Genomic DNA, 18,692 nt, shown 5'->3' on the forward strand with positions numbered 1-18,692 from the left:
GCAGTTCCTACTATCTCTATATCATTCTAATTTTGAGTAATAACAAATGCTTGGTCTAGATCTAGGGCAATAACATCCTTCGATAGTTTGAATAGTAATTTGACAAGGAACTAATAATATAAGAACCTTCTGGAGAAATTACCACTTCTGAGCGCATATGAAAGCTGCATAAAACTGTGCAAAATACATTATTGCATTGAGGATATTTCAGTGACTTTGTTGTTTCAAATGTTTGTAAGTTGATTTTGGATTTTGACATATTCATCAACTTTAACAGCTAGTTCCTCTAATTATGTTATTTGCCATCAGAGTTTAAAATAAAATATTTTAAAAATTAATGTAATAGGTTAGAAAATTGATTATAATTCCTTGTAGGTGATCAGTTCCTTTAAAAAAAAGCACTCTTTCTTCAAATATTGAATTTCATTCAGAGCCACAGGACATTTTAGAAATGTAGCTACTTCTGAGTAAATTTATTTAGATTCTGTGTTAGATTAATTATCTCAGTAGAAAGATCTGAATTAATTTTATTCCTGTTTCATAGAAATCCTTGCCAAGCATTTACATTAACTGTGTATTAGTCAAGATTTCGTTTGGGAATTGTTGATGTTGACTTTGATTTTTCTGATTTTACGTATTGAAAGAAATAAGTTCACTGTTTTGTAATAAATTAATAAAACTGAGAATTACATGGTTGCCTCTTTGATGCTCTTTTCAGCTGCCACCCTTTATCTGGTGAATGTTCCTGTAAAGCAGGCTGGACTGGCCTATACTGCAATGAGACTTGTTCCTCTGGGTTTCATGGAGAGAACTGTCAGCAAACCTGTAACTGTCAGAATGGGGCTGATTGTGACAGTATCACTGGTAAATGTGTTTGTGCTCCAGGATTTGAGGTGAGTAATTTTATTTAGATATCGTATGTGGAAATAGAGGGATCATAGACACGAACCATAGAATGATTACTTCACAGAAGGAGTCTGTTTAGTTAGTCAAACCTGTCACAGTTTTCTGCAAGAGCAATATAATTAGTCCCAATATCAGTTCTTTCATAACTGCACAGTTTTTCTCTTTGGGTGCTTTTCCAGTTCCCTTTTGAGAACCTTGCTCAAATCTGCCTCTGTCACTCTTCTAAGCAGTGCATGCCAGACCACAATCAGTATATTTAGAAAAAATGTTTCTTTGTTGCCTTTTCGTTGTTAACTGTAACCTCTGTTTTTCAATCCTTACCCCAAAGGAAGCATTTTCTCTACATACTCAGTCTGGACTTCTCACTGTTGTAAATGCCTTTATTAAATCTCCTGTGAACTTTCTCAAAGGAGAACAACCCATGATTCTTCAATCTATCCATGTCACTAAAGTCCCTCAACCCTGAATCAGAATTTCACAGAATTGTTACAGTGAACCTTATCAATCTTTTCTGCACTCCCTGTAGAGCTATCACATCCTTTCTAAACAGTGGTGCCTAGAATTAGACTCAGTACTCTAAATGAGCCCAAACTACTATTTTGTAAAGGTTTATCCTTTATAACTAATAATTATTTGTATTTTTTAAGTAATGTGGAGATCTTGTGCCACCACTTCATCAGATGATGCCACAGCCTGAGATAAAATTTCTGTGCCTTTGATTCCTCATTTCTGATCTGCCAACTTCAGTCATGACATCATGGAGAGACAATTTCCAAAGTCTTTATGCTTTGCTAAGAATAGAAAGTAAACAACAACTTATGTTTGTATAACGATTTAAAGCAACAAAATATCCCAAGAATTGTATAAGAGCATTATCAAGCTAAATTGGATGCCGTGCTACTTAAGAAAATATTAGAACAGATTATCAAAGGCATGGCCAAAAAGTCTTAAGGAGGCTCTTGAAAAAAGATAGGTAGAGAGTTGGAGAGGTTTAGGGTGGGAATTCCAAAGCTTAGGGCTTTGGCAACTAAATACAGAGCCAGTAATGATGGAGCAATTAAAACTGAAGGTTGCTCAAGAGGCCAGTAGCAAAGATTTGTCAGAGGTTGTGGGGCTGCAGGAGATCAGAGGGATATGGTGAAGCAAGTCAATGAAAGAAGTGGAAAACAAGACTTAGAATTTTAAAATTCAAGGTGTTGCATGACCCGGAGCCAAGAGAGGTCAGTGAGCAAAGAGGTGTAGGAGGAACAGAACCTGCAGCAAGTAAGGACAAGGTTTTGGGTGACCCAAAAGAGTGGAAAACATGGAGGAAAACATGCTCACTACTTCCTTGGCTCCATTTGGTACATGCCTATGAAAATAAACCAACATATATTGTGCGGAGCAACAGAAATCATGTACAATCTATGATACCTTTTGTTTTATAACAATGGGTGAGACATTCACGTACACATAAATATTAAGAGAAATTCCTTTGCTCATAGGAAGGTTAATCTTTGGAATAGTTTTGCTAGACAAAATAGTTGAAATAAAAACATGGGACTATTAGAATGTTACTGGGTGCAACAACAGGATAGGACACTGGAGGAATGAGTTTCAATTACTTTTCCTTGTCCTTCATTTTTCTAATGACTGATTACTTGTAAATCTAATTCTTCCTCTGCCAAAGCCAACTGGGAGAAGTGTCTCCTGCTCATTCATAACAGCAAGACCTTCTCAACTTCCATGAAAACTCAATAAAGCTGGCTTTGTGGGAATAGACTATTTTTATCATGTTATACTCAGAAACCACAAGCACAACAAAATGAAGAATGTCAGAGAGATCTTGATGGAACTCCCTTGACTGTTGAAAGTGAGGCTGCCTATGAAACATATACCCTGTCAGACAGATTTTTGATTTTATTGTCTGGATGTTATCATTACAATGTGGCAAGGAGCTCTGTAATCTCATAACAGAAATTGCTACTGTGACAGCAGGAGAATCCAATGGTTTTCAAACTTCCTTTCATTGTAATCCTAGGCAGCATCCAGACAGTAAAGACAGTGGGCTCAATATTTATGGAAGGCAGAAAGGGTTTGAGAGAACAGGATACTGCATGGAAAATCTGCCAATTCCTGAGATTTAATAATAGAAATTAGCAGAATGACAGGCTGGCCAGCTGCCAACTAGCAAGATTAACATTAGGAGTCTGCAACTGATCAGGATGATATTTGGCTATCTGGCAAGATTATGTTTGCAATCAAGTGTTGGTTGGGGGAATGGCCAATCCCTGCAGCAAAGAGAAACTGCACTTATCAGAAGGGAAGCACTGTTGGGAACACTGCCATTCCTGCTGGTCTGCAAGCAGTGCTATTATGCTATGAAGTCAGGTGCTTACTTCACCTTCCTGTTTCAATCTGCTCATTACCTCAGTTCTACCTGTTTATATTGTTTTAATTCCTGCTATGAGCCTTGCAGCCATTCAGCCATAGTACAACACAGTGGTAGCCTTGGCTCAATGTGGCACTGAGTCAAAAGCTTGTGTGTTCAAGTCCCAGTCCAGCAAATTATGTGATTGTTAATTAAGAACTACAATCACGGTCCAAGTGACAAATGGAATACAAGAGAATTAGTCTTGGTGGACTAACATTTGTTCCAGTCTTTCATTAAAATTGAAATTGCCAATTATTGTGTTGTTTAGTGGCTGAAACATTCCTTCATTCATGTTTGTGATCTTAGTTATTTGTGGAGGAGAGGTTGATTGGAGGCTGCATGTTTCTGCAAAATGGGAAAGAGAGAAAGCCTGATCAGGAAAATCTGACAGCCTCACAGCAGTCATTTAAAGGTGAAGAACTACATATTTTCTCAAGCCAGTTGGTGTTATGTGATTTCGCTAAGGAATTCCTCCTGTGAGTGGTTCTTCTTTGTAGAAAGTGATCAAGTTCTTCCTATAATAACAAAATGTTTGTTTGTGTGGAGTTTATGCGTTAGAAAAGGCATTCATTAAGATGTTAATTAACATAATCAGCTTGCAGTCTTACACGGAAAATTTGCAATTGAATAACAGACTTCATGACACATCATGTAATGAAATCAGAGCAGCAGAACATATTCTGCCACACATCCTTGCATGCATCCTTTTTTGTGCCTGTTTTCCTTTCTTTTGCTGAAGATATGCATACCTGGTATTTAATGATTACAAGTATTAAGACTGGGCTTCAACTGTCAAGGACTATGTCAGCCAGAGCAGTGCATGGAATACTTGCTGCAATAAGTATAATGTCTTGCACTAAGCACTCAGTTAATTGACAAGGTTTTTTTTCCATAAGCTTCTAGAATTATGGTAGTTGACCTCAAAATGTGTTATCCCGTAGAAAGACAGATGAATAAAAAGCCATCGATTTTATTTTGGAATTAACAAAGATGCAACCAAGGGTGAATTTCAGAATTTTCCTGTTTGTCTATGTAACATCTGGAAAATAGCCACAGGTTATCAGGAAAAAATAGCGTCATTCACCAAGCTTTTCACAACATTTTCATTGCAGTTATAGTAGACAACCAGGAGAATGCTGAGAAGCCCAGCCCATTATTTGTAAAATGCTTCTTTCAGGATACTTGGGAGAAGAATAAATAACATTACCAACAAAAAAAGGTCACTGCAAATATCAAACAGCTCATGGATGAAATATATTATAGTATGAAAGTAAAAGTACCATAAATCCAGTCCTGATTTCACATATGTTTCAACAGTTCGTACTCCATTAAGCTGTTGATGAGGTTGGTTTGATACCAATGAATAATGAGTGTTAAGAATAGCATGAGGATTTGTTCAAATTTACAAGCATGCCATAAAAATATAAATTATTTTGAGAGGAATTCAATAAAAAAAAACCTGGAATTAAGAATCTGCTGATAACCATGAAACCATTGTGAATTGTTGGAAAACCCATTTGACTCACTAATGTCCTCCAGATCCACAGCAATGTGGTTGACTTAGCTGCCCTCTGGAAATGGCTTAGCAAGCTAGTCAGTTGTATCAATTGCTACAAAGCCTCAAGAAAGAAATGAAATGGGATTGACCATCTGACATCGACCTAGATACTGGAAAAGACAACTGTAGAAACAGCCTTGTCAACCTTGCAGAGTCCTCCTTACTAACATCTGGGGGCAAGTGCCAAAATTGAGAGAGCTGTCTCATAAACTAGTCAAGCACCAATCTGACATATTCATACTCACGGAATCATACCTTACAGACAATGTCCCACACACAACCATCACTATCCCTGGATATGCCCTGCCCCACCAGCAAGACAGATCCAGCAAAGATGGTGGCACAGTGGTATACAGTTCAAAGGGTGTTGTCCTGGGATTCCTTAACATCTACTGTGGACCCCATGAAGTCTCATGGTTTCAGGTTAACATGGGCAGGGCGCCTCCTGCTGATTACCATTTACCGTCCTCTCTCGGCTGATAAATCAGTACTCCTCCATGTTGAACAACACTTGGAGGTAGCACTGAGGGTGGCAAAGGTGCAAAATGTACTCTGGGTGGGGGATTTCAATGTCCACCACCAAGTGTAGCTTGGCAGCGACATTACTGATCGAGCTGGTCAGGCCCTAAAAGACATAGCTACTAGACTGACTCTTTGTAGCAGATAGTGAGGGAACCAAGAAGTCCCTATGGAGATAAAGTCCCACCTTCACTTTGAGAATATCCTGCATCATGTTGCGTAGCCCTATCACCATGCTAATTGGAACAGACTTCGAACAGATCTAGCACCTCAAGACTGTGAGGCACTGTGGTCCATCAACAGTAGCAGAACTGTACTCCAGCGCAATCTGTAACCTCATGGCCAGGCTTAACCCTGAGGATTAACCCCAGAGGATTAACCCTGGTTCAATGGAGAGGGCAGGAAAGCATGCTAGTATCAGCACCAAGCATACCTGATAATGAGGTGTCAACCTGGTGAAACTACCAAACAAGACCATTTGTAAGCCAAACTGCATAAGCAGCAAGTCATTGAGATGTACAGCACAGAAGCAGACCCTTTGGTCTAACTCGTCCATGCTGACCAGATATCCTAAATTAATCTAGTCCCATTTGCCAGCATTTAGCCCATATCCCTCTAAACCCTCTGTCCTTTAGGGTCTGACCAGTTCGATCAGTGGCATTGCTGCCAAGTCCCTCTTGGTGGTGAATATTGAAATCCTCCACCCAGAGTACATTGTGCATCTTTGCCATCCTCAGTGCTTCCTCCAAGTGTAGATCAACATGGAGGAGTACTGATGCATCAGCCAAGGAAGGATGATATGTGGTAATCAGCAGAAGGTTTACCTGCCTATCCAGTTGCCTTGTAAATGTTGTAATTGTATCAGCCTCCACCACCTCCTCTGGCAGGTCATTCCATAGAGGCACCACCCTTTGCGTGAAAATGTTGCCCCTGTGATAGACAGAGCTAAGCAATTCCACAATCAATGAATCAGATCTAAGATCTGCAGGTTTGCCACATCTAGTGGGGGTGGACAATTATAACAACTCACTGGAGGAGGAGGTTCCACAAATATCCCCATTTTCAATAATGAAAAAGCCCAACACATAAGTGCAAAAGATAAGGCTGAAGCATTCGCAGCAATCTTCAGCCAGAAGTGCCAAGTGGATGATCCATTTCAGCCTCCTCCAGCAGTTCCCAGCATTACAGATACCAGTCTTCAGTCAATTTGATCCACTCCATGTGATATCAAGAAACAGTTGGAGGCACTGGATACTACAAAGGCTATGGATCCTGACAGCATTCTAGCAATAGTACCAAAGACTTGTGCTCCAAAAATTGCTGCTCCCCTGGCCAAGTTATTTCAGTACAGTTACAACACTGGCATGTACCAAACAATGTGGAAATTGGCCCAAGTATGACCTGAACTTAAAAAGCAGGACAAAGTCAACCCAACTAATTACTGTCAATGGTCAGTAAATTGGTGGAATGTGTTATCACCCTGCTGAGCAATAACCTGCTCAAGGATGCCAGTTTAGGTTCCACCAGGGCCACTCAGCTCCTGACCTCATTACATCCTTGGTTCAAACATGAACAAAAGAACTGAATTCCAGGGGTGAGATGAGATTGACAGCTAAAGAGCCATTGAGTCATACAGCATGGAAACAGACCCTTCGGTCCAACTAGTCCACACCAACCATGTTCCCAAACTAAACTAGTCCCACTTGCCTGCAATTGGCCCATATGCCTCTAAACCTTTCCTGTTCATGTATTTATCGAAATGTCTTTTAAATGATATAGCTGTACCTGCATCCACCACTTCCACTGGCAGTTCATTCCACACACGGACTACTCTCTGTGTCAATAAAAGGTTACCCCTCATGTCCTTTTTAAATCTTTCTCCTCTCACCTTAAAACTATGCCCCCTAATTTTGAACTCGCCATCTTAGGGAAAATAGCTTTGCTATTCACCTTAACTATACCTGTTATGATTTTATAAACTTCTATAAGGTCACCCTCCTACACTCCTTTTGGTTCTAGATTCCCCACAGAACAGGGTGCAGCTTGTATTTTAAAATAATCTGACAAATATGGCATAAAAATGTACCACTTCTGAAGTCTAATAGAAAATAAAATATTTCAATAATCTGCTATCATGATCTGCAATGGAGAATGGCATCGAAGTGCCCCAGCAAAACTAGAATCAGTGGGTATCAGGGGCAAATTCTCCGCTGGTTGGAGTTATAGAAAGATGGTTGTGGTTGTTGGAAGTCAGTCATGTCAGCTCCAGGACATCTCTGCAAGAATTCTTCAGGTAAGTGTCCTAGGCCCAACCATTTCAGCTGCTTCATTAATGACCTTCCCTCCATCATGAGTTCAGAAGTGGATATATTGGCCGATGATTGCACAATGTTCAGCGTTGTTTACGACTCCTCTGATACTGAGTCCATGTTCAAATGCAATGAGATCTGGACAATATCCAGGCTTGGGCCAACAAGTCGCAAGTAACATTTGCACCACACAAATGCCGGGCAATGACCATCTCCAATCAGAGACAATCTAACTACCACTCTTTGACATTCTGTTGTATTACCATCACTGAATCCCCCATTATTAACATCCTTGAGGTTACCATTGACAGAAACTCACCTGGACTCATCACGTAAACACAGTGGCTATAAGAACAGGTCAGAGATTAGGAATACTGCGGCAAGTAATTCCTCTCTTGACTCCCCAAAGTCTGTCCTCCATCTACAAGGCACAAGTCAGGAGTGTGATGGAATACTCCCCACTTGCCTGGGTGGGTGCAGCCCCAACAACACTCAAGAAGCTCAACACCATCCAGGACAAAGCAGTCTGTTTGATTGGCACCACATCCACAAAATTTGAACCCAGACCAAATCTTCCATGTTATTGTTTTATAAGCCCACACTTTTAATAATTTATTCAAACAGTTGATGTGCAAGGTGATGAAATATGCTGATTACAAACTGGTGGGTGCATTTACCTTTTGGCTGAAATTTTCTACATTTCCTAAACTGAAGCTGGCCGTACTGCAGTTGGGAGACAGAGACTCACTCCAGAATCAAAGGTAAACACAAGAGTACAATGAATCCAGCCTATATAAATAACCATCTTTAGGACTGACATGAACATCAGTTGGAGAAATAATCTCATAACAGAATCAAATTGATTTATTAATTCACTCTTGGGGCCATCATTTCCTAAATGAGTGGGTGGAAAGCCATCCAGCTATCAAGAGACAAAAAAACTGCGGATGCTGGAATCCAAGGTAGACAAACAGGAAGTGAGAAGAACACAGCAAGCCAGGCAGCATCTGGAGGAAAGGAGCAGTCAATATTTCAGGTTTCTTCAGTCCTGAAGAGGGGTTATACCCAGAACGTTGACTGCGCTTTTCCTTAATATTTCAGGTTTCTTCAGTCCTGAAGGGGGGTTATACCCAGAACGTTGACTGCACTTTTCCTTAATAATTCAGGTTTCTTCAGTCCTGAAGAGGGGTTATACCCAGAATGTTGACTGCGCTTTTCCTCCAGATGCTGCCTAGCTTGCTGTGTTCTTCCAGCCTCCTGTTTGTCTACCATCCAACTGTCAAACCTACTATGTTGTTGCCAACTGCGAGCAAACTTACAAGATTAGACTGACATGACTCACTCTTCAAATTTCTTTCCGTGCCTGTGCGGAAATAACTGGTTTTTGCTCAGCGGTTCCCTGTGATTATACAATTAAGATTGAAGCTGCTTGTAGCTATACTCTTGCATCCTATGGCATTACAGTTCAATGTGCTGGACTTGCACTGAGGTTCAACACTTCAAACGCACCATGACCCCATGTATTTTAAATTTAGTTCTGATACAAGAAAAAACTTTGCAACAGTCTCAAGCACTATTGCTGAGATTTAAATGCCCCTGACAAAACATGGTACTATAATATGGTGGAGTTACCGTACACCTTCAGTGTGACATAGTATGTATGGAGGACAAATCCAAGCTCAAAGAGATTGAAGTACATCAGCTGTGACCACAGGTTTGAAAGATTATTAGCCCAACTCGTACAGCTGAAATGGTTGCATTTTCCAAATATAGCATATCTTGAAAGAAATGCAAGTGCCTATATTGAGTCCCAGTCCTCAAAACAGCCCCTCTCACCATCCTCTCTACTGTATTTGAACCTAGTTTCCAGGGTCAACTGCATTTCTCAGTCTCTACTCTTTATATGACTTTTCTAAAGCTATTTTCCATTTCCTAAATTTTTCTAAAACCATTTTCCTTATCCCTGTGCGTATATTCAAAAGCATTACCCTGATATGTTGTGTTTAGAAACTTCTACTTTCTATTAGCAAGATATTGCTGTTTAAATTATTGCCAGGATGCCAGTTAAGCTGGAATGCTGCCTACAGACATAAATATATTTGAGGAATGCTCAAAAGCTCCAAAAACCTTCTGCTGCCCATCTGTACACCCTTCTTTTCTATGTTACTTCTTTCTTTTCAAGTACTACATTACAGTTTCTTCTCAGCATTAAATATTATTAATTACAAACTGTACCTAATATAATCTTCAGCTGAGACACTATGAAAGCTATATAGGCTAACATTGCAATTGCAGCAGTCCTGCCAAATACATTCCTTTAGTCCTGCAAGCCTGTGCCTAGTTAGACTTTGAGTAGATGTATAAGCTGCAGCTTCAAAATCTTTGTAAGATCTCTTTCCACTTTTTCTGGTTTTTAAAATTGGCTATCATAATCAATATTGAAGAAGGAATTTTTAAAAAAAAAGGTCTCCTATTAGTCTAATGAATACAACATAGGACTTAGAACAGAGAAGGGGGAGTAGGCCGTTTAGCTTATTGAGCCTGGTCTGCCATTCAATACGATGATGATATATTGATTATTCACATCAATGCCTTTATCCCACATTATCCCCGTATTCCTTTTTGTCATCGATGTTTAGAAATTGTCAATGTTTAATTTAAACAAGTTCAGTGGCTGAGCCTCCACTGTTGGCACAGAGTTCCCTCTGGGGCACAGAATTCGAAAGACCAACAACCCTCTGAGTAAAAACAAATTCTTCTCAACATGGCTTCTCCCGTATTTTGAAAATATGTCGCCTGGTTCTAGACTCCCTACAGAACAGATTGCTTACACATTATCTGACAAATATGGCATAAAAATGTACCAATTCTAAAGCCTAACAGAACATAAAGTATTTTAATAACCTGATATATAGATCTGCAGTAGAGCAAAGAAAATGAACAAAGTCTTTGGATAAATGCAAGGTATTGCATTTTGGTAAAACAATTAAGGGATGAACTTATGCAGTAAATGGTAGAGCCCTGGGTAATGTTGTCAAACAAAAGACTTGGGGGTTCAGGTGCATAGTTCTTTGAAAGTTCCATCACAGGAAGACAGAGCATTTAAGGCGTTTAGTGCGTTTGCCTTCATTGCTCACACCATTGAATATAGCACTTGGGACATGATGTTGAGATTGCACAGGCTGTTGGTGAGGCCAGTTTTGGCGTACTGAGTAGAGTTCTGGTTGTCCTGCTTTTGCAAGGATATTATTAAATTTGAGAAGGTTCAGAAAAGATTTACTGGGATGTTGCTACGACTAGAGTTTCACAGGTAAACAGGGTGGTTAAGAACATGTTTCACATGCTTGCCTTTGTAGTGATTATAACGAGATCAGCCAGATGGACTTCATAGAATATGAGTTCCCTGATTGGTGCTGTTAACCTGGTCCAATCAGGGAACCCTGGCTGACAGACATAAACAGGAGTATCAGGGTTTCTGTCCTCTCTGAGAGCTGGCTTTGAGAAAGCCTGTCCTGTGTCCAGTTCTATGCATGTGTAAATAAAGGGTGACTTGATGACGAGATAGCATCCTCTGTAGAGTTATTTCAGCCTTCATTCCTCAGACCATTGAGTCTAGGAGTTGGAACATCATGTTGAGATTGCACAGGATGTCGGTGAGGCCACTTTAAGAGTACTGTGTACAATTCTGGTCACCTGCTATAGGAAGGATATTATTAAATTGGAGAGGATTCAGAAAAGATTTATTAGGATGTTGCCAGGACTGGAAAGTTTCTACAGACCCTCCAACAGTCGGAATTGAATTGAATTAGCTTCATTGTCACGTACTTAAATGACTACAGTGAAAAATTTATAAGTCACTACTTACAGCGCCATCTTAGGTGCAAAGGTACCTAGGTACAGCTTCTTCTGTTACAAGATTAGTTACAGTGTAACAATGCCACCAACACATGGTGCCATCTTAGGTACCGAGGTACAGTCCTTAGTTACAAATTGGAGAAATGAAGAAAAGAATAGTTACATTACAGCTATACACAGTGTAACCATAGATCAGAAAAACAAGAAGCAAAGGTAAAAATACAAACATCACAGTCTGTCTCCAAGAGCTGTCCGCAGCAGACCAGCACAGAGCGCCTCCATGTGGTCTGACTGCTGGCTGCTGTCACACTGAGCCATTGCCCTAGCCCCTGCACTGGGCCACTGCCCCTGCTCCTGCGCCAGGCCACTGGCCCTGCTCTAGGCTGCTGCACCCACTCCCACACGGGGCCGCTGCCCCCATTTCTGGGCTGCTGCCCCTGCTCCCACATCAGGCCATTGCCCCCACTCCTGCACAAGGCCATGACCCCTGCTCCTGCGTCAGACCACTACCCCGGCTTCGCACCGGGCTGCTGCCCCTACTCCTGCACAAGGCCACTGTCCCCATTCCTGCACCAGGCTACTGTCCCCAGCTCTTGCACCAAACCACTACCCCCGCTTCGCACCAGACTGCTGCCACTGCACCAGGCTGTTAGCCTTGCTCCCGCACCAGGCCTCTGCCCCCGCTCCCATTATCAGGCCATTACCCTTGCTCCTGCACCAGACCACTGTCTCTGCTCCCACACCAGGCCACTAGTCACTGGCATCCCCACTCTGGGCCATCAACCTCTCTTTGAAGGCCAGAAGTTGGAGGCCGGGTGTCTGAGACCGAGCGTCCGAGAAGACAGAAGAAACTCACAGAAGGGAGGAAAATAGGGAGAAAAAAAGAAAAATAACAGGTGGAGCAGATGATCTCTGCATGAACATCCTAATCTGCTGCCATCTTGGACCATTTGCTATGGGAGGCAAGAGTCCCAATAGTCAGAAGGAAATTGAGGAGCAAATATGTAGAGAGATCTCAGATATATGGAAGAATAATAAGGCTGTAATACTAGATTTTAATTTTCCAAACATTGACAAGGATTAACGTAGTGGTAAGGGCTTGAATGGTGAGGAATTTTGAAAATGTGTTTAAAATAATTTCTTTATCAATGTGTAAATGCACCTACTAGAGAAGGAGCAACACTTGACTTTCTCTTGTGAAATGAGGCAGAGCGAGTGACTAAAGTGATAGTAAGGAAACACTTTGGGAGTAATGATCATAATTCTATTAGTTTTAAAATAGTTATGGAAAAGAATAGGGCTTCCATAAAAGTTCAAGTTCTTAAATAGTGTAAGGCAAATTTTAATGGTATGAGGCAGGAACTTTTAGAAGTTGATTGAAGTGGGCTGTTTGCAGGTAAAGGGACAGCTCACAAGTGGGAGGCTTTCAAAAGTATGATAATGAGAGTTCAGAGACATTATGTTCCTGTTAAAGAGTAAGACTGGAAAGAGTAGGGAAGAGTGGATGAGTAAAGATATTGCGATTCTGATCAAGAATAAGAAGGAGTCAAAATTAGATATAGACAATTGGGTTCAAATGAATCTCTTGAGAAGTACAAAGGGTGTAGGGACATTTTTAAGACAGAAATTAGGAGGGTAAAAAAAACGTTATGAGAAAACCTAGGCAGATAAGGTTAAGGATAATCTAAACAGATTCAACAAGTACATTAAGAGCAAAAGAGCAGCTAGGGAGAGAATAGGGCCCCTCAAAGATCAACAAGGTCATCTGTGTGTTGAATATCCGGAAATAGAAGATTGATTGATTTATTGTCATGAGTACTGAAGCGCAGTGAAATGCTTTGTTTACAAGCAGTACAGGCAATCATAGTGAAAAAGGATGTACAGATCAGAGGTTGTAAAAAGACTTAGACAGATGCATACAGGTTACATTGTACAGATCCTGCACTAGGCGAGATCAACATTAGCAAGATCAGCATTATTTGAGGCTAGAAAGTCTAATAATTGCTAGGAAGAAGCTGCTCCTGAACCTGCTTGTGTATGTGTTCAGGTTTCTGTATCTTCTGCCTGATGGAAGAGGTTGTAGGAGATCATTTCCTCCCACAGTCCAAAGATGTGCAGGCTACATGGATTGGTCGTACTAAATTGCCCATAGTTTTCAGGGATGTATAGATCAGGTGGGTTATAGATGAATGGGTCTGGGTGGGATGCTCTGAGGGTTGGTGTGGACTTGTCGGGCTGAAGGGCCTGTTTCCACACTGTAGGGATTCTACGATCTACGATTCTACAGTGATGTTGTCAGCAAACTTGTAGATGTTCATTCAGAATTTGGCAACACAGTTGTGGGTGTACAGGGAGTACAGAAGGGGGCTGAGGACACATCCTTGCGGGGTCTAGTATTGAGTGTTATTGTGGAGGAGATGTAGTTACTTATCTTCACTGATTGTGGACTGTGGGTCAGAAACTGAGATCCAGTTGCAGAGGGCGGAGCCAAGTCCAAGGTCATGGAGTTTTGAGATTGGTCTGGAGGGGATAATGGTGTTGCAGGCAGAGCTGCAGTCAATGAGCAGGAGTCTAATGTAGGTGGCCTTGTTGTTCACATGTTCTGGGGATGAGTGCAGGGCTAGGGATATGGCATCCGCTGTGGATCTGTTACGTTGGTAGGCAAACTGTAGGGAATTGAGGCAGGCTGTGAGACGGGATTTGATGTGGATACTAAATTAATATTTCATGTCAGTTTTTACTGTAGAGAAAGAAATCGAGGCTAGAGAAGTAAATATTGATGTTTGAAAACAGTTCACAGTACCGAAGACGAAGTGGTGGAGGTCTTAGAAAACATAAAGGTAGATAAATCTCCTGGACCTGATCAAGTGTATCCCAGGACGGTGAGGGAAGTCAGGGGAGAGGTATTTTTATCATCTATAACCATGGTTGAGGTGCCAGAATATTGAAGGGTGGCTAATGTTGTGCCTCTATTTAAGAAAGGCTGTGAGGAAAATCTTGGGAACTACAGATCTGTGAGCCTGACATCAGTGGTGGGTAAGTTGTTGGAGGTGATTCTGAAAGATAGGATTTACATGCATTTGAGAGAGGCAAGGACAGATTAAGTATAGTCAGCATGGCTTTGTGCAAGGGAAATCATGTCTCACAAATTTGATTGAGTTTTTTGAGGAAGTAACAGAAAAGATGGTGGATTATTTAGTAAAGTTAGATCACATGGAATTCGGGGAGAGCTTGCCAGTTGGATACAAAATTGGCTTGATGCTAGGAGACAAAGGATGGTGATGAAGGGTTTTTTTAGACTGGAGGCCTGTGACCAGCAGTGTTCCACAGGGATCAGTACTGGGTTCACATATGTTTATCATTTATATAACCGATTTGGATGAGAATTCAGGAAACACGGTTGGTAAGTTTGCAGATGACACCAAAATTGGTGGTATAGTGGACAGTGATGAAGGTCATGTAAAATTACAATGAGATCTTGATCAGTTGGGTCAATGAGCTGAGGAGTAGCAGATGGAGTTTAATTTGGATAAATGTGAGCTCTTGCATTTTTGTAAAACAAACAAGAGCAGGACTTATACAGTTAATGGTAGTGCCCTAGGTAGTGTTGTAGAACAGAGACCTAGAGGTTCAGGTATATAATTCTTTGAAGTTTGCATCACATGTAGATAAGCTGGTTAAAAAGGTGTTTAACACACTTGCTTTCATTGCTCAGACCTTTGAATATACCAGTTAGGATGTCATGTTGAGGCGTCTTCTGGAGTACTGTGTACAGATCTGGCCATTCTGTTACAGGAACGATATTATTAAATTGGAGAAAGTTCAGAAAAGATTTACCAGGATGTTGCCAGGAAAGGAAGGTTTGAGTTAAAATGATAGGCTGGATAGGCTGGCACTTCTTTCACTGGACTGTAGGAGGTTGAGGGATGATCTTATAATACACCAGCATCCCTCATGACGACTGCATCGCCGCAACAGCCTCAGTACTCACTACCACCAGATGCCAATTTCCAGACGCCGTCCTACAATTCATCCACTTCGTCCTCAATCACAACATCTTCACCTTCAACAACCAGTTCTTCATTCAGACACACAGATCAGCCATGCTCCCCAATATGCCAACATTTTCATGCACAGATTTGAACAAGATTTCTTTGCTGCACAGAACCTCCGATCAACACTATACACCAGATACGTCGATTTCTTCCTTTGGACTCATAGCGAGGAATCACTAAAATAGCTATATAACGATATTAACAAGTTTCATCCCACTATCAGACTCACCGTGAACCACTCTTTAGAATCAATCTCATTCTTTGACATATACATCTCCAGCAAGGACATCTCTGTACCTCACTCTACCACAATCCCACAGATAACCTCACAATGCTGCATTTCTCTAGCTTCCACCCTAAATGTATTAAAACAGTCATCCCCTATAGACAAGCCCTGTGCTTACACAGGATTTGTTCAGATGAGGAGGAATGAGACAGAAACATGAAGGTGTTGAAGGGCACCCTCATAGGAACAGGATATGATGTTCAACTCGTCGATCGCCATTTCCGATGTGCCACACGAAAAATTGTAATGATCTCCTCAGAAAACAGACACAGGATACGTCCGATAGGGTATTCTTCATCGTCCAGTACTTCCTGGGAGCGGAGAAACTATGCCATGTTCTTCGCAGCCTTCAACACATTATCGATGACGATGAGCACCTCGCCAAGACCTTCCCCATGTCTCCACTTCTCACCTTCAAACAACCGCCAAACCTTTAGCAGACCAATGTTCGCAGCAAACTAGCCAGCCTTTGGGACAACATCGAAAGCAATGCTATACAACCCTGTCATAGCAACCTCTGCAAGGCATGTCAGATCTTCCATGGGCACTACCATCACACATGGAAACACCACCCACCACATGCACAGCAGATACACGTAACTCAGCCAACGTTGTCTATCTCATGTGCTGCAGCAAGGATGCCCCGAGGCATGGTATATTGGTAAAACCATGCAGACGCTACAAGAATGGTTGAATTGAAACCATGCCACAATCGCCAGACAGGGTTGTTCCCTCCCAGTGGGCAAACACTTCAGTGGTCAATGACTTCAGCCTTGGATTTTTGGGTAAACATCCTCCAAGGCAGACTTCAGGATACTCAACAACGCAGAATTGCCAAGCAGAGGCTGATAGCTAAATTCGGTACCCATGAGGATGGCCTCACTGGGATCTTGGGTTCATGTCACACTACAGATCACCCCACCACATTATACACTCCCTCTCTCTCGCTCACACACACACACACAAATTCTCTGTCTCTCTCTGTCCCCCACATTCAAACACACTCACTCTCTCTTCCACACACACACAGATCCTCTCTCATTGTGGAGCTGGAGGAACACAGCAGGCCAGGCAGCATCAGGGGAGCAGGAAAGTTGACGTTTTGGTCAGGACCCATCTTCAGAAATGGGGGAGGGGGAAGGGAGCTAGGAAATAAATAGAGACAGGATGGGTGGGGCTGGGGAAGACAGGTGAGATGGTGATAGGTGAGTGCAGATAGGCAGGAGAGAAGATGGACAGGTTGTCTCAGGTCAAGGAGTTGGGGACGAGAGGGAGGTTTGGTCATGGGATGAGGCTGGGGGTGGGGGGATTTTGAAACTGGTAAACTGCAACTGCAGGAAGTGCTACACCTGCCCCTACACCTCCCCCCTCACTTCCATCCAAGGCACAAAACAAACCTTTCACATCAGACAGCGATTCACCTGCACATCCATCAATGTGGCCTAATGCATCCACTGCTCCCAATGTGGCCTCCTCTACATCGGTGAGACCAAACGGAGGCTCAGAGACTGCTTTGCAGAGCATCTGCGCTCTGTACACGACAAACGACAACACCTTCCGGTCGTGAACCATCTCAACTCCCCCTCCCCCTCCCTCTCCCTGGGTGACATGTCCATCCTGGGCCTCCTCCAGTGTCACAATGACACCACCCGCAAACTGAAGGAGCAGCACCTCATATTCTGCCTCAGGAACCCTACTGCCCAATGGCCTAAATGTGAACTTTACCAGTTTCAAAATCTCCCCATCCCTGGCCTCATCCCATGACGAACCCTCCCTTTCATCCCCGCTTCCTCGATCTGAGACAACCTGTCCATTTTCTCTCCCACCTATCCGCTCCTCCCACCTCGCTGACCAATCCCCACCACTGCCTACCTGAATTGACCTATCACCATTCCACCTACCTTCCCCAGCCCACCCCTCCTCTTTCTATTAATTTCTGAGCTCCCTTCCCCCTCCCCATTTCTGAAGAAGGGTCCTAACCCAAAAAGTCATCTTTCCTGCTCCTCTGATGCTGCATGGCCTGCTGTGTTCCTCCAGCTCCACACTGTGTTATCTCTGATTCCAGCATCGGCAGTTCTTACTATCTCCTCTTTCATACAGACACTGTCTCTCAAACACATACACACACACACTCTCTCTCTCTCCCACACACACACACTGTCTTTTCTACACACACACAGACTCTCACACAGATCCTCTCTCATACAGACACTGTCTCTCAAGAACACACACACACTCTCTCTCTCTCTCACACACACACACACACACTCTCTCTCTCTTCCCCACACACACACACACACACTTTTTCTCTTCCACACACACACACACACTCTCTCTTCCCCACACACATGCGCGCGCACACACACACACTCATTCTCCCTCATTCTCTCTCTCTCACACAGATACACGCACATGCACACATATGGATCCATGTGGTGAATTTGTATTTGCAGAGACATTCTATTTTATTCAAAAAGCACACAATTTATAGACAATCAGGCAGGATGATGTTTTATAAATTCCTACTTTAGAAATAAAACCGTTTGACTCCAAACCAAACAGATTCTAAACAAGGCCTTACATCTAACACGCATTGTCTGACCTGTTGGACCTCATCTTTACACTGATAAAACCCTTCAGTTTTCTCAGGAGGTGACTTCAAAGGAATTTGGGGATTTACATATACTAATTAATCAATTAAAACATTGTAACTCATTAAAGGTTTAACAACATCTTAGGTCTGTTTAGTACATCCTCATAAGTGGTGTGACCCTTTGATCTGAGATAACAA

At 42.1% G+C, this 18,692-nt stretch overlaps 1 protein-coding gene across 1 annotated transcript in view; it reads left to right on the top strand.

The window, feature by feature from the left end:
- Window positions 1-18,692, top strand: part of megf11 (multiple EGF-like-domains 11) — a 322,648-nt gene that overhangs the window by 239,680 nt on the left and 64,276 nt on the right. The window contains exon 7 of the mRNA XM_048615768.1: window positions 719-893. Coding sequence (XP_048471725.1) covers window positions 719-893 — 175 coding nt within the window. The remainder of the gene's footprint in view (window positions 1-718; window positions 894-18,692) is intronic.

Source organism: Rhincodon typus, chromosome 33 (assembly GCF_021869965.1).
Source record: "Rhincodon typus isolate 14 chromosome 33, sRhiTyp1.1, whole genome shotgun sequence".
NCBI classification, from domain to species: Eukaryota; Metazoa; Chordata; class Chondrichthyes; order Orectolobiformes; family Rhincodontidae; genus Rhincodon; species Rhincodon typus.